The sequence below is a fragment of the Podarcis erhardii genome (assembly GCF_964252035.2).
Source record: "Podarcis erhardii genome assembly, chromosome: 11".
In the NCBI taxonomy this organism is placed as follows: domain Eukaryota; kingdom Metazoa; phylum Chordata; class Lepidosauria; order Squamata; family Lacertidae; genus Podarcis; species Podarcis erhardii.
The window spans coordinates 40045439-40071877 of NC_138501.1; the positions used below are offsets into that span (position 1 = coordinate 40045439).

The 26439-nt window shown below is 43.7% G+C and overlaps 1 protein-coding gene across 1 annotated transcript in view; it reads left to right on the top strand.

Annotated features, from left to right (window-relative positions):
• Window positions 1-2894: 2894 nt before the first annotated feature.
• TTC33 (tetratricopeptide repeat domain 33) overlaps window positions 2895-26439 on the top strand; it is a 28582-nt gene continuing 5037 nt past the window's right edge. The window contains exons 1-4 of the mRNA XM_081881678.1: window positions 2895-3024; window positions 4085-4314; window positions 17286-17367; window positions 21131-21262. Of these exons, the coding sequence (XP_081737804.1) occupies window positions 4094-4314; window positions 17286-17367; window positions 21131-21262 (435 nt within the window). The 5' untranslated portion in view covers window positions 2895-3024; window positions 4085-4093. The remainder of the gene's footprint in view (window positions 3025-4084; window positions 4315-17285; window positions 17368-21130; window positions 21263-26439) is intronic.

Sequence of the window (26439 nt, forward strand, 5' to 3'; positions counted from 1 at the left end):
TCTGTGAAATGTATTTGTGTGCACGGTGTTCTGGCTTTCTTTTTGCTTTATTATGGTTTATTATGTTTACACATCAACAAAACACACACACAAAAATTATACATTTACATCATTTACCACACAAGTACAAAGTCACCAAAAAAGAAAAATAGGTTCATATACTTGACAGTAAATTTTCTTAAAATACTTCTAACTTCCCGTTCTCTCTGTACTTCATTTCTTGTTCTTTAACTTTTTGCATAAACCTATCCACTCATTCTATAATAAAGTATTATTTCTCCTATATCATTATTTTTTACTTAGTACAGCTACAGAGGTTATTCAAAGCCAGCAACTGGATTCAGACTATCACAGTTGTTCTTAAGAAATGTTTTGCAATAAAGACTTGTTTTGAGTTGTCTTAATTTTTTGGTTAATTTGGTCAACACTGTATAGTCAGCTAATTTCAATAACCAGTCTGGCTTTCTTCATCTCTATAGTCTATATTGACATCTTAACCCTTTGGGAAGCTGTTAAACTTGATTTCAGGCTTACAAAAGTGGTAAAAGTATAAAAACTACACCAATGGAGTTCCACTTCACTTCTGCTTAATATCCACCATGTGCTTTTCTTTCCCGAAAGCCCAAAGCAGCGAATCAAAATTATCAGTACACTATCTGAACAGCCCTTACAACAATATAGTTAACAATAAGTAGAATGTGGTAGTTATACTGAATTAATATAAAAACTGTTTTTAAAAAATCACAAATGGCTATTAAATAAATGCAACAGTAGCCATTTATTTCAACTGTTCCTGAGCGTTTGCTGGGTTTCTAGACATTTGTCAGATTCTTTAATAAGGTCATCAGTAATGTCAGACAAGCTTCCCTGAAGAATGTCCATTATTGCTGTTGCGATTAGTATATTCTAGGGGATGGGTTTATGAAACCAAGTGAGGTGGCATGAAACGTCATGCAACCAGAAGATGTGCTGCCGTTTCAGTTAGCTGCATCCTTTGTATTGCCCGCCTTGAGAGCATTTGTGCTGAATCATACAGAATATAAATGTATAAATGAATTATTATTTATTAGTAGCATTTTTAAAAAGCCAGTGTAGCTCAAAGCAACACAACCTATTAGCAGATACATGTGTTAAAGCTGGCCATGAGACTCTTGAGAGTCCCATGGACTGCAAGAAGATCAAACCTATCCATTCTTTTTTTAAAAAAATGTATTTTTATTAAGGATTTTCTTGTCTACAAAAGTATGTGCAATCTCTCTTTTTTTAAAGTAACATTTTTAACAGATCAGTTTTGTTTGTTGAGACATTAGGAAGAAAAGGGGGAGAGAGGTGGGGAAAGGTGAATGGGGCTGGGGTCGAGTGGCGATGTTTCTATTTTACTTGTGTTTTGCATCAGCCTCGCTAGTACAGGTTCTTTGCTATTCACTTGTGTCATAGCTGTCAACCTTCCCTTTTTTTGCGGGAAATTCCCTTATTCCAGTGCCGTTTCCCGCTGCTATCCTGGATTGTTAGATATCCCGTAGACTGTCTCCGGGACAGTTGAGGCTGCTGATTCCTTATTTTCAAGGCTGCTGATCCCTTATTTTCAAATCTGAAAGCTGACAGCTATAACTTGTGTTCCTTTGGTGGTGAGAGGGGTTGGGGTTGGAAACCTATCCATTCTGAAGGAAATCAGCCCTAAGTGATCACTGGAAGGACAGATCCTGAAGCTGAGGCTCCAGTACTTTGGCCACCTCATGAGAAGAGAAGACTCCCTGGAAAAGACCCTGATGTTGGGAAAGATTTAGGGCACAAGGAGAAAGGGACGACAAAGGAAGAGATGGTTGGACTACTGCAATGCACTCTATGTGGGGCTACCTTTGAAGGTGACCCGGAAACTACAACTGAATCCAGAATGCGGCAGCTAGACTGGTGACTTGGAGCGGCCGCCGAGACCATATAACACCAGTCTTGAAACACCTACACTGGCTCCCAGTATGTTTCCAAGCACAATTCAAAGTGTTGGTGCTTGACAACCATATGCCAGGAGTGCTCTGATGGAGTTTCCTGCTTGGCAGGGGGTTGGACTTGATGGCCCTTGTGGTCTCTTCCAACTCTATGATTCTATGACCTTTAAAGCCCTAAATGGCCTCGGTCCAGTATATCTGAAGAAGCGTCTCCACCCCCATTGTTCAGCTCGGACAGAGGTCCAGCGCCGAGGGCCTTCTGGTGGTTCCCTCGCTGCGAGAAGCCAAGTTACAGGGAACCAGGCAGAGGGCCTTCTTGGTAGTGGCGCCCGCCCTGTGGATCGCCCTCCCAACAGATGTCAAAGAGAAAAACAACTACCAGACTTTTAGAAGACATCTAAAGGCAGCCCTGTTTAGGGAAGATTTTAATGTTTAATAGGTTATTGTATTTTAGTGTTTTGTTGGAAGCTGCCCAGAGTGGCTGGGGGGACCCAGTCAGATGATGATGATGATGATGATGATGATGATGATGGTTGGACAGTGTTCTCGAAGCTACTATCGTGAGTTTGACCCAACTGTGGGAGGCAGTGGAAGACAGGAATGCCTGGCCTGCTCTGGTCCATGGGGTCACGAAGAGTCGGACACGACTAAACAACAACAATTCCATCAAATACCCACTGGCGCATCAGGGCGCTGCTGCCTTCCATGAACTACAACACCCAGCATGCTCTTGGGCGCAAGGGTGGAATTCTCAGTTCCGCCCGCTCCTGCAGAGTGAGGAAGGTAAATAAAACATGCAACGGCGAAGGTCGGGCGCCGCTCTACCATGGAAATCTTTATGGTCTCTCCCGGCCCTGAGAGGGAGGGAGAGCGTCGCGTTAGAGGCCATGCGGCAAAAGACCGTCAGGGGAGAGCGAACGCTCTCTAGACCGGAAGTGGACTTCCATAGACACTGGTTTCCCAAACCGGCTGAGCGCAACTACTTCCGGTTCTTCACTCCCCCGCTTCCGGGGAGCTGAAAAATCAGGTGTGACCCGGCTCGGACTGTGACAGAGCTGGAGAGGGGAGGGGGCTCCAGGTAAATATCGCCTCCCCTCTTCAGTTGAGGATTATGCCTCCGCTCCTCCCCCTGTATTATTATATTATTATTATTATTATTATTATTATTATTATTATTATTATTAATACCCGCCTTTTTCCTTGACAGGGACTCAAGGCGGCTTACAGATAAGAACCGCTAAAAGCATAGTGGGGGCGCGCGCTTTGGGGGCGAGGCGGGGTGTCATTAAAAAGGCAATTAAACATGGATAGAATATTCTCAAGGGAGAGAAATGGCTGCCCGAGCACCTTGTTCTCTGCCTCCTGAAGGAGAGAAGCGCCTTCCTAAGCCTTCCACTTTTCGTCTCTGGTTTAGTTTCTGTGAGGGAGGTTGAGGAGGCAGTGGAAGTTTGGAGGTGCAGGCATCTTTCCCCCCACCCCACCCCACCCCATAATAGCCATTGCCATTTACTGATACTTCACTGCCACAGTATTGCACCCCTCTCTGGTAGATGTAGGGACAGAGGTGGCCCACCCATGAGGCAAGGGGAGGCAACTGCCTTGGGTGGCAGGACCCCCAGCCAATCCCAGTGTTGGTCTTCCTTTCCCTACCCCCTTGCTCCTGATGTAGATCTTTCCCTCACCCTTTCAGCCTTTGCTTGAAAGGTGGCCCAAATATCCTTGTAATAGTCACAATTATTATTACATTTGATGGCACCTACCCTTTGGTCCGTGTGCTGGTCCATGGAGTCACGAAGAGTCGGACATGACTAAATAACAACAACAACCCTTTGGAATTCCCTCCCATTAATTATTAGATGGGGCAGTACCTCTGTTGCCATTATTATTATTATTATTATTATTATTATTATTATTCCTAATGTTATTATCAATGCCTATTGAAGACCTTCCTCTATTGACAAGTCTTTAAAGTTTGCAAGGCTGATGTGGAAGTCACATCATGGCCAGAATTCATTTGCACAAATCAGTCTCTTTTGAGCAAGTTAACCTCTGTCGCAACTAATTTCAGTTGTCATTTGTAATGGTTTGTGTTAAAACAAAAGGGTGCCAATAGTTGAAATTACCTTTTTTCCCAGAAGCTTTCTGAAATGGCTTCCTTTGGGTGGAAGAGGAAGATTGGTGAGAAGGTGTCGAAGGTAACATCTCAGCAGTTTGAAGCTCAGGCTGCTGATGAGCAGGATCTTGCTGACAGTGATGAAGCTGAATGGTTCCATGACACTAAAAGAAAAAAGGGGCTTCTCCTGGAAGACTGCGTGGCCAAAAGTAAACATCTGAAGGATGAAGGTGCAATTTTGGCTGAGAATGAAAGGTAAAGATGATGGTTTTGAAAAATTTAAATCTTATGATGGATTTTTTCAGGTGTATAGGTTGTGTTGGCTGGGCAACAAAACTTCCTCTCTGCTGTGTGCCACATAAATCTGTTCTGAGGGTCCCCCCAACCCTCTGGAGCAGATTTCAGGAGGGTGTGGGGCCAGAGTGGGGAGAGGAAGGGGAGGTTCCATTGTCTATGGTCAAAAAAAGAGTACGGATCTAAAAAATATTTTTTTTGCCATGATCTAGTAGTACCCACACGCGGGTGGCGCTGTGCGTTAAACCACAGAGCCTAGGACTTGACGATCAGAAGGCCCATGATGGGGTGAGCTCCCGTTGCTCGGTCCCTGCTCCTGCCGACCTAGCAGTTCGAAAGCACGTCAAATGCAAGTAGATAAATACTCCGGCGGGAAGGTAAACGGCGTTTCCGTGCGCTGCTCTGGTTCGCCAGAAGCAGCTTAGTCATGCTGGCCACATGACCCGGAAGCTGTATGCTGGCTCCCTCTGCCAGTAAAGCGAGATGAGTGCCACAACCCCAGAGTCGAACACGACTGGACCTAATGGTTAGGAGTCCCTTTACCTTTACCTAGTAGTAGTAGTGCTGACTAGCCACTAGATGGTGGTAAAGACCTCTTTAATACAGTGTTGTCTGAGGATTAGAAATACAGTGGTATCTCGGGTTAAGAACTTAATTCGTTTCAGAGGTCCGTTCTTAACCTGAAACTGTACTTAACCTGAGGTACCACTTTAGCTAATGGGGCCTGCCACGCCGCCGGAGCACAATTTCTGTTCTCAGCCTGAAGCAAAGTTCTTAACCCAAGGTACTATTTCTGGGTTAGCGGAGTCTGTAACCTGAAGCGTATGTAACCCGAGGTACCACTGTAGGGTCGATTTTACATCTATTTCTTGATTAACGAGATCTTTGAAAAGAATAGAAAGTCATCGAGAGAGGTGGCCTAGAAATAAATTGAGTTATTTTAGCCGCTGTGGATACATTACTGACCTACATTCTAACCTCACTTAATGGAGTTCACACATGTAACCTGAGACTTCTACACAGAAATCATCGCTGCACTTCCCTCTTCAAGGCCTTCCTGGTTCTAGGAGACAGTGGGGTGGGAGATGGTGGGGATTCAACCAACCCACCACTTGGAAGATCACCCTCTTCCTCCACTTCTAACATGTCCTGTGCCATCACTTATGTCTCTGACTGCTCAGACCCTTCCCCTTCCCCCCCATCTTGCTTCCTGCTTCGCGGGCGGCACCAAACTCCATAAATTGCTGGCCTCCTGGGTCAGTCTTCTGCCCCCTCTGCCTCCATCACACACCCATCAGAGCCCTGCCAGGACTTCTCTCTAACACCCATGGGCAGGGAGTTCCAACGTGTATGTGTGGCCACGGTAAAAGATTGATTTCTTGCAAATGTGGAATTTATATTATGCGGCATTTGTAAAAGTGCCAGATCCTTAAATCTATGTGGTCAGGTGGGCACAGATGGGGTGAGGCAGCCCTAAGCCATTGAGGGCTTTATATACCTATAGTAACACTTTAAATTTGTCCCAATAACATATTGGCAGTCAGTGTACATCTCTGAGCAAGACCATCTTGTCAGTGATTATGCTGCACCATGGCTTTCAGACTAAGCTCAATGGAAGCCCCACATATAGTGTGTTGCAGTAATTGTTGGCCTATTGATAGACATAAACGCTGTTAACAGCTTTGCTTCCTGTGTGCTTTATTGCTGCTCAGGTTATTAAAAAATTATCATGGAGGTCAGAGCTGTTTAACATTATGCAATCAGTTTGTATTTGATATAGGAACAGCGTAAAGAACTTCATTTTTCTTGAGATCTGAAGCCATTATGGTTGCTAATTCCAAGCACGTGTTTCTTTCTGTAGAACGTTATGATACCAATAAAACATTATCTCTTGGCTTAAAGGTACATTAGATGCCGGATCATTTGAGAGTAACGAAATTATTTTCTTTCCTGGATACCAATTACTTTTAAATGTGGGGAACATTGACAGAGTACAAAGTTGTTAGAGTTGCTTAATCAGTTGAGGAAGCTGACACTTCTTGCACAAGTGTAATATGAAAATGTGATATGAACCAAATAATCTCTGGAGAAACGTACTTGCTGTTTAATAGCACATAATAATGTTATGCAGTTAAGAATATGCAGTTGCATGCAGGCTTAAGTGTAGCTTAAGTTGCAATTTCAATAGGATACCGTGACTTGGATCCCAAGGGGTTAAAGCAATCTGGGCAAGCCACTCATTAGAAGAAATGTTACTCTGCTTCAGAACGCAGAGCCCGTGTGTCAAGTTTTGCTCCTATCTACTCCGCTATATGTTGGAGAACTTTCTCTCCTGTCCCACCCCACTTCATTGGCTGCTCTTTGAAGGAAAACGTTGATGATATCTGGAGAAGAGAATGCCATACTACTTTCTACAGAAGATGGGAGTAGATTTAAGATGGAGTGTCATTTTGAGTGATTATTCAGACCTTGTGATCTGCAGAAGCAGGGAAAACAGGCCTGTTAGATTGTTGTATGCAAAGAATACCAAACTGGGCCAGCCCACAAGGATAAGATTGGAGCAGTACTGTAGTCATACATTTGCCTAGAAGGAAACCCATTGAACATATTGGGGCTTGCTTTTGAATACACATAATTCTGGAGATTCTACAGGCCATACAATAAATCTCATTTCACTGTAATTTGTAGAGCATACAAAGGTTTTCATCAGAATAATTTATAGATTTATCTTTCCTGATTTTAATAGCTTTCATTATCAGAATGAAACTTGAGTTCAAAATATCAGGCTTTGGACATTAAGAAAAGTTTTTATTTAGTGTGCTTACAGGAAAACATGGAGTACTTTTAAAAACAACTTGAACATCCTCCACACACCAGCATTTAGGTTTGCACAGATTGTTGCAATGGTAACATATATTTATATACATTTTTTTTTATTTTGCTTAGTTACCAAAATATTTAATTTTATCCCCCCGTGTGTATGTAAATCTCTCACACACAAAAAGTGCCTTGTGTCTTGTAGAGATTTCTGTGCTTGGAGACTGAAGAGGTACAGCCCAGGAAAAACTTTACTATGTGATTTTTACCAATTGTGTAGACTCTTTCTTTCTTTCTTTCTTTCTTTCTTTCTTTCTTTCTTTCTTTCTTTCTTTCTTTCTTGTTCATTTACATTTCATTCCATAAAAACACAGCATTAGCAATACCAACAAAGAGCAGTGATGTACAGATTTTTGCATATGTTCTAAGTCAGCTGTACAGTATCCATATTAATCATAATGCTTTTTGGACCCTTGTTTCTTTTGAATAGCAGCCCACCTTCTACCTCATGGCAAACATGGGGAGGTGGTGGTGTTGTTATGTATGTGATATGTATGTAAACTGTAAAACCTGCAAACTCTTTCTATGGAATAAAATGGGGAGACTGCACAACCTTAGGAGCTGACATCACTGGAGCCCACTAAGCTAGTACATTATTCCTGAAGGCAAACTTGGATATTATATGTGGCCTGTTACATCCAGAGAATGCTTGTAAGTGTTTGGGAATTGTTTCCTATACTAGATGATGAGAGATCCCGTCACCTAAGATGTTTCAGAGCAGCACTTGATTAATGAACAGTAATTGTTCATTAGGAGACTCAACCCCCTGATTATTATGGTGATAACAAGTCTTGGTTGTTTCCAGTTTCCGTGATTCCAAGGAAGAGTAAGAATGAGCTCATGCGGTGGGTCCCCAAAGAGCATTTGTCCAGGGTAATAAAGCACAAATGCAACAATTGCTTCTAAGGAGAAATGAAATGCACTTGCAGTGCTACTGGTTACCATGGCAGTAGTAGAATATAGTCGGGGGGAAATACCTTCTGGGAACTAAACTATTAAATGTATACAGAAGAGATGAAGGGTGGGACATTTATTTGTGGCTCATCTTTGCAAAGCAGCTTTCCCTGCCCCCAGCTATTAAAAGTTCTTGAAATCAAGAATGAGCCATCTCTCTTTTCAGGAGAAATTAAATGGCCAAATCCTCTGTACAGAAGTAGAAGTCATTGAATCACACACAGCTTTAAATTGCAGGATGATACCCAAGAGAACCATTGTTACTGAACAGGAAATGAGCTAAGTGAGAGTGGGGGCATATGTATATTTTAGAAAGAAGTGAGTGTCATTGTCCAGAAAAAGCCAGCCCCCCCCCCATACTACCAATATAAGTTTCACAGCTTTTCTGCAGGGCCCTGGGGATAGAATTCAGGGTCTAGGGCAGAGGCTCTCAAATTATAGTCCACAGACCCCTGGTGGTCTGCCAGCTCCATTCAAGTGATCTATGGAAAGATTGTGGAGCAATCAGGAGTGTCTGTCCCCTTAGGTGGAAGGAGAGGGGCTGTATCTTAGTGGTAGAGCATCTGCTTTGCATGCAGAAGGTCTCAGGTTCAGTCCCTTGCACCTCAAGCTGAGTGGGGAGAAACACCTTTCCAAAACCTTGGAGACCCTCTACTAATCAGTGAGAATCATCCTGTGCCAGATGGACCCAGTAATCTGACTCCAGATAAGAAAGCATCCTATCTGTGTTGGGCCTTGCATTTGAATCTTCTTCCTTTTTCAGACAATAGAGGCCATTGTTGTGACTGTGGCCAGAGTTACGCCATCAACATTGGGTTCAAAGACATGGATTATTTGGGATATAAATTCATCTTTTCAGCATTTTCTGATTTTTCTTTGTTTCTGTTTTGATCCAGCCCAGTTCAGCAGTTGCTATGATATCTCTGGACTTGTTCTTACTAGCTTCTCTTGTGCATATGGCTGGTTTCCATGTGACAAGTGCCTCCTCTGATAATACGTTTGATAGTGTTGTTTTCTGTACTGACTCCATTTGTGAGTTGCAGCTCTTGTCTCCTGATAGATGGGTTCATTGTCATTGTGATGCAGTAATAAATAGGAGAAACTAGGTTTTGAACCCTCCCCTTGTCCATGCGCCTCTACTCCTCTCTTACATCTGCCAGTGACATGAAAACTTCTTTAAAACACCAAATATTATAGATTCCCAATGTGTTAATGCATGTCTAGACAGTAGCCTTTTAAAATATGGAGCAGTTTCCATTCAGATTAAAATACTGTTCAGGATAGACTAATGACATTCAGTGCAAGACAGTTGTTATGTATTTAGAATGCTTACATTCTGCTGTATAGCTCCATGAGGCTCCATATAGTCGAGCATCATTGATTTAGTTGTAACTTGCTTTCCAAACGAGTGTGTTTAGTATTGTTGTGTTCCTGTTGCTGTATTGTAGCATCATTCCACCATTAGATTCCTTGTAACCTATTGCCCATTGTGTATTATAACAAACCTCCAAAAGTGGTGACATCATTTGTGATATAATCTAGCTATGGTGTATCACAATCTGTTTCTGAAATACATGTTTATATATTTCTCATTTTTGCACTACTTTTGTATATGCTATATGGGTTTTTTCTTGTTCCTTAAACAAACAAACAAACAAACAAATATTGCCAGGCCATTTTTAATCAACTGCCACCAACAGCTTAGAAATGGAAGGTGCAGGAAGGATATCAAATCAAAGCAATAAAACTGCCTTTTCCTTAGTCCACACAATGTGGGTTGAAACCCCATTTCCACCCATAAACACATACTGAAAAAAATAGTTTCCATCCCTTTACTTCTTCTTTTTTACCCTCATTTGTGAGGTCAAAAAACACATACGCTGACGTGTTAAGTGATCTTGAGTTCACACCTTTTAAGAGAGACCTTTTTCTTGCCCATAATTGAATATGACCAAAGTACCAAGACTAAAGGTAAAGAGACCCCTGACTGTTAAGTCCAGTCACAGATGCTGGGGTTGCGACGCTCATCTTGCTTTACTGGCCGAGGGACCCAGCGTTTGTCCTCAGGCAGCTTCCGGGTCATGTGGCCAGCATGACAAAGCCGCTTCTGGCAAACCAGAGCAGCGCACGTAAACACTGTTTATCTTCCCGCTGGAGCGGTACCTATTTATCTACTTACACTTTGACGTGCTTTTGAACTGCTAGGTTGGCAGGAGCTGGGACTGAACAATGGGAGCTCACCCCGTTGCGGGGATTTGAACCGCCGACCTTCTGATCAGCAAGCCCTAGGCTCTGTGGTTTAGACCACAGCGCCACCCGCGTCCCAAGACTTAGTTGTCCATTATTTCAGCCAAGAGACGCCTCCAACAGCACTGTGTTTCTCAGAATCACAGCTCACCCCCACTGTAATAAGTAATTGTGATTCAGATGGAAGAATGCTGCCAGCTAAATCAGCAGTACCACGTCCTGTCACTTTTGGAACCATTTTTTTGCTGGTGTTTGGTTTTTGCGCTGTGGCCACAGGCCATTCATTCACTGATGTATATAATCAATGGCCAATTAAAAAGATAAGCCCCTTCAGTAAGAAAAATCTTTTCTCCAACTCCTTCAGTGTCTCTGTGTTTTATAGAAGGAAATCTGGCTAGATCATTCTCAGAGGTCCTTTTTAAAAAAGAAATGAGTAACAAAAAGGCGAACCTCTCATTTGTGAGAGATAAAAGGAAGAAAACAGCTTCCTTTTCAGGGGGGTCTTTTATCCTGTTCTCAACCTTTGACATGCTAACTATGAATGTCTTGGTCTGGTTTTGCCAGGAAACCTCATTCCCCGCCCCCACCGGCCACAGACATTGTCAGGTCGGACATCTGCGATTTGATATCTCCTGAGATCTCCTTGTTTATAAATGTTCTGCGAGTAGATTTGACTTGTATGGAAATAATATTGCTCTTCTTATCGACCTGGGAAGGTTGTACCAGGATATTCTTATCGGATAGCAGATACTATGACGAGTTTAAGAGTGATAAACTTCACACAATGTTCTTTGACCCGGCTTTTCATTAATTTATTGTGTGCCTATACATGAGAGTATTGGACATGGAGATTATACTGCAGTTTCTTTGTCAGATAGAAATATAGCAGCACTAGTCTGAAACAAAAAAAACAATAGTTCCCTTTAACAAGCGGCACAGGTCAAGCTGCTTCCTTTGGATGCTGTTGACATAAGCCTTCAGTGCTGTCAGGATTGGCTTTGGATTTGCAGACTTGAAAGAGGAGGAGGGGCAAAAACCAGAAGGCGGGGCCTGAATAGTTGGAACCTTACTGGCTCCTCCCCCCAACTTTCCTATGGGTGTAGCAGAGAGCCCAGTGGAAACTGGTAAAGGTTTGAAGCAGCTATGGGGGGCAGGGAGGAACCCGAAGTGTCAATAATTGAACAGGAGCCCAAACAAGGGGGGTGCAGTCTTGTCACCTAGAATCAGGTGCCACCTTTGCAGATGGGGCAGACTACGTGAAGGAACATGGATTTGTTATTCCAACATTCCCGCAAGGCGAGCGAGTGCGCCACACCTTGGTGGGTGGGGCATGGGAAACTTATTGGGACAGCTTTGTTGTCTCTGTCCAGTTCTGAACTTCTTGCCCTGCTCCTGAACTCCTGAAGCATGGCTCCTGAGCCTTGTGCCTGTTGCTGGGCCTATACCGTTATTTGCCTGCATAAAGATCTCTTTTTTTACTTACAAGAGCTTTTATGTGTGTATTTGGGGGCGGGAGACAGGGCACTATGACTGGCCAACTTCTTAACAATGTGGTACCGAGCCAAGTTCGCCATCTACAGTTGTTTGAGTTCTCTCAGAGGGGGATGTTGTGCCTATGGAGTTTCCTCCCATCTGAGGTGCATCCGACCAGGTGTTCAAAGCAGGTATACTAAATGTCTGAAACGGGGAGTGTATCTCTTTTTTCTGCTGGATTTTTGCTGTTTTGTTGCTCTACTACTATTGTTTTACTTTTATTGTTTTGTAACTTGGCAGTTTCAATTTGGAAAACAAAAGCAGTTTACAAATTTTCTAAGTAAATAAAGCAAACCTTTGTGCCTACAGTGGCTCCCAACATCTTAAGGCTCACCAAAGCCTGAACTTTGGAAGAGTGAAAGAAATGTTTTCAGTTCTTAGTGATACAATGGTACCTCTGGTTACATACTTAATTCGTTCCAGAGGTCCGTTCTTAACCTGAAACTGTTCTTAACCTGAAGCACCGCTTTAGCTAATAGGGCCTCCTGCTGCCGCTGCGCCGCCACTGCACGATTTCTGTTCTCATCCTGGAGCAAAGTTCTTAACCTGAGGTACTATTTCTGGGTTAGCGGAGTCTGTAACCTGAAGCGTATGTAACCTGAAGCGTATGTAACCCGAGGTACCACTGTCATAGCATAATATTTTAGATATTTGGTCTACTTTATTTTAGTTTACTTTAGAAGTTCTTTGTAATAAAAAAGTGGCATAAAAACAAAACATTCAAAGTGGTTTGAAAGAAATCTTTAAAATTCCAGCAGTACCAAAGACTACCAGGCAACTATGATTTTTAAAGTCTACTTGGAGTGTGTTTCACCCCCCCCCCACCAAGTGAATATATCAGAGATCATTGTTATGTTTATCAAAGTTGTTGCTATAAACATAAAGTGTTATGTAGATGAATCATAATTATATAAGGTAATATATCAGCTACATCAATATAACTGACTAAAACATAATATGTAGTCCAGTGTGCGCTCATGGAATTCTTACTGCAATATTAGGTCCATGGAATTATGTGTAAATGGTTTGAAATGTTTGACGCCACTGGAGTTAAGTAGATTGCTTGTATATTTATAAGCACGAGAACTTCGGGCATTCCAGATATAGTCTCCAGAGATGTCTGTTTATCTGCTACCTTACTTTAAAGAAAGAAGATTAATATTGTGTATCCTAAAATTTAGCAAAAATGCTGTCTGATCTGTGTTTTTTAGTCTGCTTGCTGTTGGCAGTGTTCCACCATGAATGCTGATGTGTGCACTGAAGGCTCCAAATTCCCTCAAACATTTTCCAACAATAGGTCTGAGTATGTTTCAGAACTGCAGTCTGCCTTGGTTTTTCAAGATTTGGGTTATCTGGTGAGCTGAGAAGAAGTGGGAGTTGCTTTGTCATCCATCCATGACTATCAGTTGTGATGGCATCACACTGTTTCTTGTACCAGACCAGCATTTGAAATTCACCAGATGCAAGGCTTGTGACCAAGTGAAGATACCCGGGCGCCAGGATGACACTTGACATCTCTACCATTCAGAGGTGCATGCCTGAAGGTGCAACACATCCTGTATAATTCTATCTGTTATATTTTATCTGCACAGTCAAGAATGAATTTCAGGAACCAAAAAAATTATTGAAAAATACAGCTTTCGAGCCGTCTAGTCCAAAAATGGCAACTAGACATTCTGTTTAGTTGACTACAACCCTGGTTAAAGGAGCCATTTGACGCCTATATAACTGAGTTTATAACACTATGTCAAGCACAGTATGCCTCTAAATACCAGTAGCTGGGGATCATGAGTGTTCTTGTGTCCTGCTTGTGGCCTTCCGACAAGCATATGGTTGGCTACTGTGAGAACAAACTGCTAGACTAGCCGGGCCTGTGACTGGATCCAGCAAAGCTATGTTTTCATGCATCCACAAATCTTAATGGACAAGTTGCTGGGGTTTTTTGTGCGTGTGTGAAATTGGCCTTTAGAGAGAGTTTTTCAGGCTTCTAATTTTCCAGCTTGCTGATAGAGGTGGTAATTGGTTCTTATTCACAAGGAAATGTTATTTAATGTTTCCTTTTATGTAAGAGCAAAGCCAATTAATGCCCTTTTCATAACCTTCTCATACTACTTCCTTGCAAAGGAGTCTGAATTCATCAGTGCACATCACAGAGGTAACATTAAAAAACTCAGTTCAGATGGAAGGACCCGTGGTTCCTTGCTCCTGTTTTTGGATGAGATGAGGCTGGCATGGAGAGGAGCTTCATGTGTCCTTTGGCTTCTGATATTATCTTTGTGGCCTGGGAAGCAGCAGTACTCCAAAGATGACTTGAGTTGATTCCATAGATAGCAGGAGATAACTGGCACAGTTCCCCGCTTGCTGCCTTCACTTTTCATGTGGGGCTAGAAACAGTGTTGGCCTGAGGTTCGCTTTGGTCGCACAATTTCTCCTTGTGTATGTGTGAGGTCCCTCAGCCTGTTTCCTTGATCTTAAGCAATAAAATGGAGACATAACCCACTTGCATTTCTCTGCTGCCATGTGGTGATTTCTGGATCTGGTAGTGAGCACATGGTAATGTTACAAAGGCATGGAGATGGTACAGTGGTACCTCTGGTTGCAAACGGGATCCATTCCGGAGGCCCATTCGCAACACGAAAAGAGCGCAACCCGCCGTGGCACATCTGCGCATGTGCGGGTTGCGATTCGCTGCTCCTGCGCACCCATGTGATGTCATTTTGCGTTTCTGCGCATGTGCGAGCAGCAAAACCCAGAAGTAACCCTTTCCGGTACTTCCGGGTTGCCGCGGGACGTAACCTGAAAGAACGTAACATGAAGCGGACGTAACATGAGGTACGACTGTATTGTGGAACCTAAAGGGTCTTTTCACTGAACTTTTCCACCATTGTGATCGGGAGATGTTCCATTAGAAAGCAGAAATAAAGCGAACCCACCAACTTTTCTTGGTAAAGTGTGCCTTAACACCCCAGGAACAAGCATAAGGGGAAATGCTATTGTATTATAGATTTAAAGCCCATTGTAGTATCATCAGCAAATAAACCAGTCCTCTCCCATCACCCTCTTCCTCTAAGTAACAATTTGGGGAATGATGTAGATCTCACAAACCCCTCTGCCAGTTCTGCATAATGGCTGAGATGTGAAGAGTCAGTGAGTGCATATGCAGCAAAATAGTTGTATGCACCATTAGGCATGTTTGTCCCATTATGGGTGAACCATGCTTGAAATTTAGGGTTAGAAAAGATAGCTTAAACCTTTCCTTACTTTTCCATGCCAGTCTTTCTCATACACATCTCTCAATGGTGGCATGCGAATTTTTTATTTTTATTTTTCGCATTGTTTGATATGCTTTGGAATTGGAAAATATGTGGGGACAGGGCTGAGCCGCCCCCCACCAATCTTCAGGGCCTGCAGTGGCAGCAGGCCTCCTCCCAACACTCATGATATCACATGTGTGATGTCATGCACACGCAATGAGCCCCTCCAATGTTGAGCAGAACTCGGTGCCTCGCTGAGGCGCCAAGGGTTTTCAAAACCCTATTTTTATCATATGATTGGGAGGCAGCAGGGAAAGGAGGAGATGCTATGTCAAATTCCTTTCACAGCCCTAGGTTCCACATCATTTGTGTTGGCAAAATGTTTGAGGCCTCTGTAGTAGCCTCTAGATCCAAAAGTTTCAGATTCTGACCTGGAAGAGCAGCACTTCATTCATTGTGCTGAATTTGTCCTTGTTAAAAAGTGTATGCAAATATTTTTTTCCCCTATTCATGGAAAAATACGTTGTCTTCTTGCTTGGCATGGATTATGGCCTGCATTTTTTCATTCATTTTGCTGACTATATAAGCCCCCAAAGAGTTTAACTTTTATTACAGCTCAAAAGTCATGGTTTTAATCAGCCATTGCCCTGACAATTTTGCAGCCTTGTGGTGTTTGTTTGTTCTCCAGATATTTTCAGTAGCACGTCCAACATTCAGTTCTCTACATGTTCTGTCCTTTAAAAAAAAAAAAAAAATCTGTTTTCCTGTGGTTTTTTCTTTCTTTAAAAATAATAATTGCATGTTTTACATTTGAATGTGAGATATGATTGTGAGGCAGCTGTTAATAAAAAATGTAAAAGTTGTACAATTCTGTAAAAAAACCACCCCATTTTCAAAATAGAAAACTCACTTTATAATGCATTGTATACTTCTCATGAAACTGTATAATTATTCATTTTGTAAGGTTTTCCCCTTCCATTTAAAGTAAACAGCACTTGTGGAATGTTAAGATGGGCTATAAATTAGTTTTTATTTATACAGTTGCTACAGCAAAAAGTTGTATAGGATGCCTTCATAATTTTAAAGGTGGTGGAGTACCACACTAGCACACTTTCGTTGCCAAGTTTCAGAAAGAACGACCTCATCAAAATCTTGTTTCACCATTCTGACTAAACATCAGGAAGAACTTTCTGGCAGTAAGAGCTGCTTGACAGTGGGACAGACTCCCTTGGAAGGTGGTAGACTCTCCTTGGACATTTTTAAGCAGAGCTTTGATGGCGATTTGTCACGGATGCTTTAGTTGAGATTCCTGCATTGCAGGGGGTTGGACTCGATGACTCTCGGAGTTCTCTCCCAACTCTACAGTTCTGTGACTCTATGATGACAGCTTGAAGCTAACAAAATGCAGTTAAATGATCGCTCACTTTTTTTCTCTAGTGCGTATTTCCCTCAGACATAGTCATCCAGATTCTGCTGCCTCTTCTGAGGATGGGGTTTCCAAGGTCCAAAAGAAAGTTTTATTCATCCATCAGGGCTTCTCTGTGCACTTTATCATATGTATATCTCCACAGGTTCAGATGTTCACACATGGACTAGTTGCTTCAGTTGAAAGGAAGACACGAGCATAGTTGCATGGGGGTTCTGTGCATACACACGAGCAGGGGAACAGTCTGTTATTTTCTGCAACGGACATAGGAGAACTTGCTATTGCATTGACCCCAGGAATGGCTAAAACATGTAGAGTAGGCTCCAGATTTGGCTGAGAGGTCACATGTGGAGGCCTACTTTATTCCCACCAATTACGTGCATCTGTTCAAATGCATACTAAACCATGTTTGGCAAAATACACAATAAGAAATTGCAATTGCCCGCTGTCTTTTTTTTTTTTTTTTTTACACCCTGTGTTTCATGGGGTGGTGGGATGGAACATTAATTTATATTTGTGAGATGTTTGGAATGAATATCTAGTCAAAGCAATGTTGGTCCCTTAATGAAAAGGTAAGAATACCGGCCTTTGAAACACCCATAAATCTAGTAAGAATGAACTATTGTTTTAACAACTTGCAGGTACCGGGAGGCTATTCAGAAGTGGGATGAAGCACTTCAGTTAACTCCAGAAGATGCTACCCTCTATGAGATGAAATCACAGGTAATGCATGACAGAGCCTCAGCGGAGTAAGAATTTGTGAATTTATTTTTTTCTGACCATAGGCCATGATGCAAGTAAAACACAGAGCGGATAGACTTTTAAAAGTAGTCCGAATAAGTCTGTATGCGTTTTTCTGGGTTAATTGCACATGCAGCACCCTCTCTACCCATAGTGTGTGTAGGGCAGGAGGGTGACAGGGACTGGTATGCTGCCAATGTTTCCCTTAGGAGCTAGCTGGATGCATGGCACATGGTAGTGGCAGGCAGTTGGTTTCTGTGCTTAGAGGGGATGGTGGGGTGAGGGGACAGTGGTTCATCAGAATATGATGGCCCTGAGCTGCCTCTTCCTACCTTATTTGCATGGCTGTTTTATCTAAAAATGACTCCTCTCACTACTCACAAACTTGGAATAGATCCCTGAGTACACAGGCAGCTTCTTCAATTAATAGCTGGTACCAGCATTGAAAAATCATAGAGTCCAAGATCTTTAAATCTATGTATGAGCGCTTTCACAGCCACCTCAACGGAAGCCATGAGACCCTTTTTAACTCCTGACCACATCTCTTGATGTCTGACCACATCTCGATTGCTCAGGCGATGCTGTATCAACTTTCTGAATCAAGCCAGTGCTCAGCCATAAACATTCTGGCTGCCTCTGTGTCTGCACTGCTTTGGCTCCTGCTCTGTTTTAGTAAACCTGCCAGATGGTGTCATCCTAACCTACTTGTTTGCCCTGCCTGCAGTTTTAATTTATGAAGCATTTGTAATGCAGCAAGTGCTTTTATTGTGCTATCTTTCACCATAACCATGTAGGCATGTAGCTGTGTCCAAGAGCGCACATATCCAAGTGCAACTCCACACCCACTGAAGCGCATTTTCAGTGCCTGCATCCACACATTATCGTATTCACTGCCTTCTCACTTACCAATCTCATCTTGGGGGGAAATAGGTTCCTCGCTCCTGACTTAACAAGACTGTTGGCAACTGCATTAGCATCAATAGAATTTTGAATCAACAGGATAAATATGAATGAGTTGATTCTCCCAAGCAATATGCCACAATAGCATTATTTGTCACTGACAACATTAAGGTGACTGCTTGGTGTGCAGAAGATCAAATATAGAATTGTTGTGTCCAAGGCTGCATCTGTCTCATGGGAGATATAATCAGAAGGCAAAGGTGAAGAATCAGCAAAAAAAAATATTGTTGCAGACGGCGAAAGTTTTATTGTAGCTGCTGGTTTCCAATTATGGTTCTAATGTAGAAGGACTCTGATTCTGAGCTCATTGTTCTGACCTAGATGATGAACAAACAAGTCCTGGGAAGAGCTTCCCACATTCCAGTTTTTACAACCGGCAGTATCCTGCAATTGTTCCCATTTGTTCCCATTTCCCAATGTTTTGTGGGAAGAATTAATACTTGGCAGAGACTTGGATCTACCACACGCTCTGCAAACATCCAAATGAAATAGAAGCTTCTGTTAAGTCTTTTCTCCTTGACAGCTGGTGCAGTGTTCCTGCGCAAGTCCTCTTTGGACAAGATGAGCAAACAAAATGAGCCTGAGTGAAAACGACAGTGAATCTGATAGGGTTCGCTTCTTTCCTCATTGCTGAATGAGACCAGAACTTTCCAGAAACAAATGGTTGAACCCAATTAGGACATTGTGGTCCCTCGCTGAATTTCCTGTTCCTCTCCTCCCCCTGTACACCTATATTTGCTCCAGAGGGTATGGGGAATGACTTAATTGGATAGAACTCAAGGTTTGGTAGTTACTGGGGAGATACAGTGTTTTTGCGTGAGATGGAAATTATATGTCCATGTTGATAACAATCCTAAATATTCAAAAATTTAAAAGCTGAGCATATTGTAGAACTTGAGTAATGGAGTAGTTTGTCTAAAATTAGGACTATGAATTCAACCAATCAATCCTGATGAAATAGAGGATGTTGTCTTGTAGACCCAGGAGCTTAATCCTAATGCTTGTGAGGACTAGCTAATTCTCGGACCACGGTATCATCCATAACATTATATATGATCTACAGTGGTACCTCCAGTTATGAACTTAATTCGTTCCGGAGGTCCATTCTTAAGCCAAAACCATTCTTAACATGAGGCATGCTTTCGCTAATGGGGCCTCCTGCTGCTGTGCGACTGGTGCGCGACTTCATTCTCAAGTAGAGGCATCTACTTCCGCGTTAGTGGAGCTCGTTATCCAAAGCATTTGTAAGGCGGACGGTACGTAACGCGAGGTTCCACTGTATTGTACAATACTGGTGATCATGCTTGACCTCAGCATGCAGATATCTTTGGCCAGCATTCTTAAGCACAGTGAGTTTGATTGAAGATTCCGGATTTGATTTTGAGAGAAATCGTTAAGATAGGCAGTAAGCAACCAGCTTCCTCAGGGGCAAAAGTAGCCCTTAGACAAGTATCCATTTGATTTTCAAGTTGCTAACTTAGAGGCAGGAGAGATATGTGTAAGGTTGTGGTGGTTGTGGCAACGGGACTTGCACTCAGTTTTAAGGGCTGGGGACTGAGGGGCTGACCCTCCGTCTCCTTTGTTTTTGTTAACTGCGATGTAGATTTCCATATGGTTGTCTTACATTCAAATTTCATTTTAACTGAGCATATATTTAAGATGTACAGTATAATCATCTTTTTTTTAAAAAAAATGAACTCCTGGGAACCACTTAATATCTGCTTTATTCCACTTTAGTCTTCACTAATCATTCATATGCTGTCAGCCATGTGTTCAGTGCAAGAAAAGCAAGGGTTAATCTGTTACTTATCTTGAATATACTGATAATTTTTGGTTCTTTCCTTCAGGCTTTATCCAATTTACTCTGGGTAGGTGGTTCATTCTGATAGTCCCTTGTTCAGGCTAAATACAGAGTTCTCTGTGAGTGGTGGTCATTGGAATCCCAACTGGTATTTGTATTGGTATGAGTTTGGGTTTACGTTGTTTACAAAACTGGTTAACGAAGCGGATCGTCAAACTGACTACCGTGTTGCTTTTTAAGAAAGCATTTAGGACAAGAGCAAATTGCATAAGTATGACTCCATTTATGTGCTTTTAAAAATCAGTGCAGTTCAGAGTCAACCCTCTTCCCTGTGGCACAGTGGGCCAGTGCATCTTACTGAACCAGAAGCTTGGTAGTTCAAGCCCACTCAGGGATGGCTGGGAGCAGGATTCCTGCATTTTAGGGGGTTGGGATAGTTGAGCCTTGGGTACCTTCCAAATCTAAAATTCTAGGATTCTGTGACAGTTCTTTTGGAGGTAACTACCTAGCTCATAAGGGTGGCGCTGTGGGTTAAACCACAGAGCCTAGGACTTGCCGATCAGAAGGTTGGCGTTTCGAATCCCCGCAATGGGGTGATCTCCCATTGCTCAGTCCCTGCTCCTGCCAACCTAGCTGTTCGAAAGCACATCAAAGTGCAAGTAGATAAACAGGTACCGCTCCGGCGGGAAGGTAAACGGCGTTTCCATGCGCTGCTCTGGTTTGCCAGAAGCGGCTTAGTCATGCTGGCCACATGACCTGGAAGCTGTATGCCGGCTTCCTCGGCCAATAAAGCAAGATGAGCGCCGCAACGCCATGACTGGACCTAATGGTCAGGGGTCCCTTTACCTTTTACATAGCTCATAACTGACTCCAGAACCATCTACATTGCAAGCCCTCTGCATATTCGCCTTTTGAACTCTTTTTGTGTTTTTGCAATATAATTGGTTAGTTTACGGTTTGTTCTGTTGTGTATCCCCTTACTAGGTGCTGATGTCTCTGCATGAAATGTTCCCTGCAGTGCATGCTGCAGAAATGGCTGTCCAAAGAGATCCCCATTCTTGGGAGGCATGGCAAACTTTGGGACGTGCCCAGCTTGGATTAGGAGAAATCACACTGGTAAGTATAAAAAAGGAGAAAGGCTCATCTTCCATTCCAAATTGTTTACAGACATACAGCTATATCTTGCTGCGACCTTCACAGTGCATGAAATCATCTTTAAACTTCCTTAGATCAGAATACCAGATATCCCAAAGAGAACAATTAAAAACTTTAAAAGCAAGCAAGTTTCAAACACACGGGATTGAGAACTATAGATAGATGATTCCACTAATCAGCCTTGGGCGACAATGGAGAGGGCTTGTGATGTTTTTGATGAAATGTAGCAATTTTTCTCATTTTTATAAATAGCCAAAAGCTTTTGGGACTATGGCTGCCTTTATGGGAGAATTCCAAAAACAATCCCAGAGTTCTCTGCTGATCATCTATTTGAAAAGTAATAAGAAAATATCTCTTGTGTTTCAAAGAAGCACTTTGCTTCAGCGTAATTTATGCATTATTCGAAGAAATGGATGCTCTTTGTTCTGCCATTTGTCAGGCAAGCAGAACAAAGGAAATTTTATTCGTTTCAGCAGCTTGGAAATTACCCGAAATAAAAATGCTTTCTCAAAATACGTCAGACCTGTTCTTGGAATAGATAGAGATCAGCTTCAGCATCTTGTGATTTTTATACTAATATCGTTGATGAACCCTTTTGGATGCTTTTGGTTTGGGGGGGGGGAGCTACTCAGATTAGAAAGAAACAGATGTTAAGGCAGTCCTTTTATTTGCATTGGCTCTGCTGTAGAAGTGTGAAAATGTAGGCCAAAAGAAAAAGTCAGCATAAACGAGGAAGTTGAATAGCATTTTCACATCAGTTTGAGTGCAGTTCCCTAGCTGCAAATTTGGAACATGATAACTTGAGGGAGGCCTAGTCAAGTTATATATTGGATGTTAAGTATCGTTTTCTGGTCCCACACTGGATCTCACAGAGAAGGAGGAGGCAAGGCAAGAATGGTCAGAAGTTGCAGTACCATGGATAGCTCCAAGTGAGCCACTCCCTCAAGTTGAGACTAAACTGAGACCCTTTAAACCACTTTCTCTGCACTGCCTCATTTGAGCTCCACCCTTTAAAGGGCCAACCCTCAGGTCTGAAGACTGACCATCCTGCTTCTTTCCATAGCCTCCCTCCCAGTGTGTTCCCTGCCCTGCAGGGACTAGTGAAGTTTGATGAAGAGGCATGTGGTGGCGTGGGAAAGTTCCTATTTGGGTCTAAACCCTAGCCCTACAGCTCCTGTTGGTCCAGGAGTTTCCTCTGGGGGCTCCTGCCTGATAGTCTTAGGTGCAGTGCTCTCCTGATCTCCAGCAGCTGGTTCAGAGTCTTGAACTTGATCCATTTGCCTAGCTGGTGTCTCTGGATTCAGAAACCTTTAATTTCCCATGCCATCCAATATTTCACAGGTGAAAATAGGCACACAGGCATAACAGTCGAATTTGATGCCCTGGATTGATGTCCAAACTACACATGCACATTACATGTTGCAAAGATACTGCGGGGAAACATAATTGTCTTAAAATCTGTTGTCTGTGCACAAAAGGGACTGTCTTACTATCTATAAGCAAGCTGGATAGCTCAGTTGGTTGGAGTGTGGTGCTGATAATGCCAAGGTTGCAAGTTTGATCACTGTATGGCACAACTGCATATTCCTGCACTGCAGGGGGTTGAACTAAGATGATCCTCACGGTTCCTTCCATCTCCACAATTCTGTGGTTCTGTATTTGTAAATATAAATGAAAACTCTGAACGGGGTGTGTGTGTGTGTGTGTGTGTGTGTGAGAGAGAGAGAGAGAGAGAGAGAGAGAGTAAAAATAATAATGATTCAGATCAAATGTGCATGTTGTCAAGTTTTGCTAATCTGACACTATGATAAAACCAATCATACTGACTGGGGGATGAGAAATCACTTCAACGAAGTAACATAGAGAACAGAAAAATTGCTTAGCCGTATTACCATTGTATTGCAGGGAGCCATTTACCGATAGATCTATAGCCACTGTACAGGTTATTCGGGGTCCTGCAGAAGAAATAGTTTACTAAGGTGGGATATAAACATAATAAACGAATAATAATAAACAGTACATTAAATAATCTGAGTTGCAGATGTAAGTATACATATTGTTGTAAGTGATGCATACAAAGCCACTTAGTAATCAGTTTCCTAGCTCTGTTTACACTGTGCAAAAGACACTCCCTATTGAATACATTCTATGAGGTATCTCTCATGCAGACAGGTGTGGCCCTTTGTGTGGAGCCCATCCTCTGGCCCAGCCACGCGGGTCACGCACATTTGGAACTGTTGGGGAAATGGTGAGTTGATAGCATTTCAGGCAGAAAGTGGGGGGAGATAGAGCTGCAAGGAGATCGTTTCTCCCTATGAAATAGGTGACTAGTGTGACTTCTGATGGATTAGTAGTGTGAAGTGGAGTCCTGGGTGCTCAAACACAGATGTTGCATCAGGCCATGTTATATAGCTTTTCCCTTCCTATATTCCTGAAACTGAAAGCGGGTGGTGTGTGTGATAATAATAATAATAATAATAATAATAATAATAATAATATATTATTTGCAACCCCCCCCCCAATCTGGCTGGGTTTCCCCAGCCACTCTGGGCGACTTCCAACAAAGATGAAAAATACACTAAAATGTCACATATTAAAAACTTCCCTGAACAGGGCTGCCTTCAGATGTCTTCTGAACGTCAGGTAGTTGTTTATCGCTTTGACATCTGATGGGAGGGCGTTCCACAGGGCGGGCGCCACTACCGAGAAGGCCCTCTGCCTGGTTCCCTGTAACTTGGCCTCTCGCAGTGAGGGAACCGCCAGAAGGCCCTCGGAGCTGGACCTCAGTGTCCGGGCAGAACGATGGGGGAGGAGACGCTCCTTCAGATATACTGGACCGAGGCCGTTTAGGGCTTTAAAGGTCAGCACCAACACTTTGAATTGCGCTCGGAAACGTACTGGGAGCCAATGTAGGTCTTTCAAGACCGGTGTTATATGGTCTCGGCGGCCACTCCCAGTCACCAGTCTAGCTGCCGCGTTCTGGATTAGTTGTAGTTTCCGGGTCACCTTCAAAGGTAGCCCCACGTAGAGCGCATTGCAGTAGTCCAAGCGGGAGATAACCAGAGCATGCACCACTCTGGCGAGACAGTCTGCAGGCAGATAGGGTCTCAGCCTACGTACCAGATGGAGCTGGTAAACAGCTGCCCTGGATACAGATTTGACCTGTGCCTCCATGGACAGCTGTGAGTCCAAAATGAGTCCCAGGCTGCGCACCTGGTCCTTCAGGGGCACAGTTACCCCATTCAGGACCAGGGAATCCTCCACACCTGCCCGCCTCCTGTCCCCCAAAAACAGTATTTCTGTCTTGTCAGGATTCAACCTCAATCTGTTAGCCGCCATCCATCCTCCAACTGCCTCCAGACACTCACACAGGACCTTCACCGCCTTCACTGGTTCTGATTTAAAAGAGAGGTAGAGCTGGGTATCATCCGCATACTGATGAACACCCAGCCCAAACCTCCTGATGATCTCTCCCAGTGGCTGCATGTAAATGTTGAAAAGCATGGGGGAGAGGACAGAACCCTGAGGCACCCCACAAGTGAGAGCCCAGGGGTCTGAACACTCATCCCCCACCACCACTTTCTGAACACGGCCCAGGAGGAAGGTGCGGAACCACTGTATGACAGTGCCCCCAGCTCCCAGCCCCTCAAGACGGTCCAGAAGGATGTTATGGTCGATGGTATCAAACGCTGCTGAGAGATCCAGCAGAACTAGGAAACAGCTCTCACCTTTGTCCCTAGCCCGCCGGAGATCATCAACCAGTGCGACCAAGGCAGTTTCAGTCCCATGATGAGGCCTGAATCCCGTCTGGAAGGGATCCAAATGGTCCGCTTCTTCCAGGCGTGCCTGGAGTTGTTCAGCAACCACTCGCTCAATCACCTTGCCCAAGAATGGAAGATTTGAGACTGGGCGATAATTGGCCATCATGGCCGCATCTAAAGATGGTTTTTTAAGAAGCGGTTTAATAACCGCCTCTTTCAGCGGGTCTGGGAAGGCTCCCTCACGGAGGGAAGCATTCACCACCCCACGAAGCCCATCACCCAGTCCTTCCCGGCTAGCTTTTATAAGCCAGGATGGGCAAGGATCCAGGAGACAGGTGGTTGGCTTCACTCGTCCAAGCAGCCTGTCCACATCCTCAGAGGTAACAGATTGGAATTGATCCCACACAACTTGACTAGACAGGACTCTAGCACTCTCCCGCCCTGGCCCTCCTCCCATGGTGGAGTCTACTTCTTCCCGAATCTGAGCGATTTTATTTGCAAAAAACTTTGCGAAATCATTGCAGGAGATCATGTGGCCCGTACTGGGCCCCGATGTCGCAGGTGGTTCCGCTAAATTGTGAACCACCTGAAAAAGTCTCCTGCTGCTGTTTTCTGCAGATGCAATAGAGGCGGCGAAGAAAGTCTTCTTCGCTGTCGCTATCGCCACTTGGTAGGCTCGACGTTGAGCTCTAACCTGTGTCCGGTCAGATTCGGAATGAGTTATCCGCCACCGGCGCTCTAGCCGTCTCAACGATTGTTTCATTGCCCTCAGATCCGTGGAAAATCATGGGGCTGTCCGGGCTCCATGCAATCGGAGAGGGCGCTTCGGAGCCAAACAGTCAATAGCCCTGGTTAACGCCACATTCCAGCGGGCCACCAGGGAATCAGCTGAAAGGCCATCAACATGGGATAAAGCATCCCCTACCACTCTCTGGAAACCATTTGGATCCATTAAGTGGTAGGGGCGGACCATCCGAATCGGTCCCACCTCCCTGCAGAGGGAGTGGGTCACAGAGAAGTCCAGTTGCACCAGGAAGTGATCTGACCATGGCACTTCTTTCGTTTCGCTTTTACTTAGTGTCAGATCACCAACATCCATAGAGGTAAACACCAGGTCCAAGGCATGTCCACGGCTATGGGTTGGGCCAGACTTATTCAGGGACAGCCCATGGAGGCCATGCTTTCCACGAAGTCCCGAGCAGCCCCTTGTAAGGTCGTGTCGGCATGGATGTTAAAATCCCCTAGGACAACCAAGCTAGGTGTCTCCAGGAGAACATGCGCCACAACCTGAAGCAGCTCAGGCAGGGAATCCTTGGTGCAGCGGGAAGGTCGGTACACCAAAAGGAATCCTGTACTGCCCCTATTGCCCAACTTCCA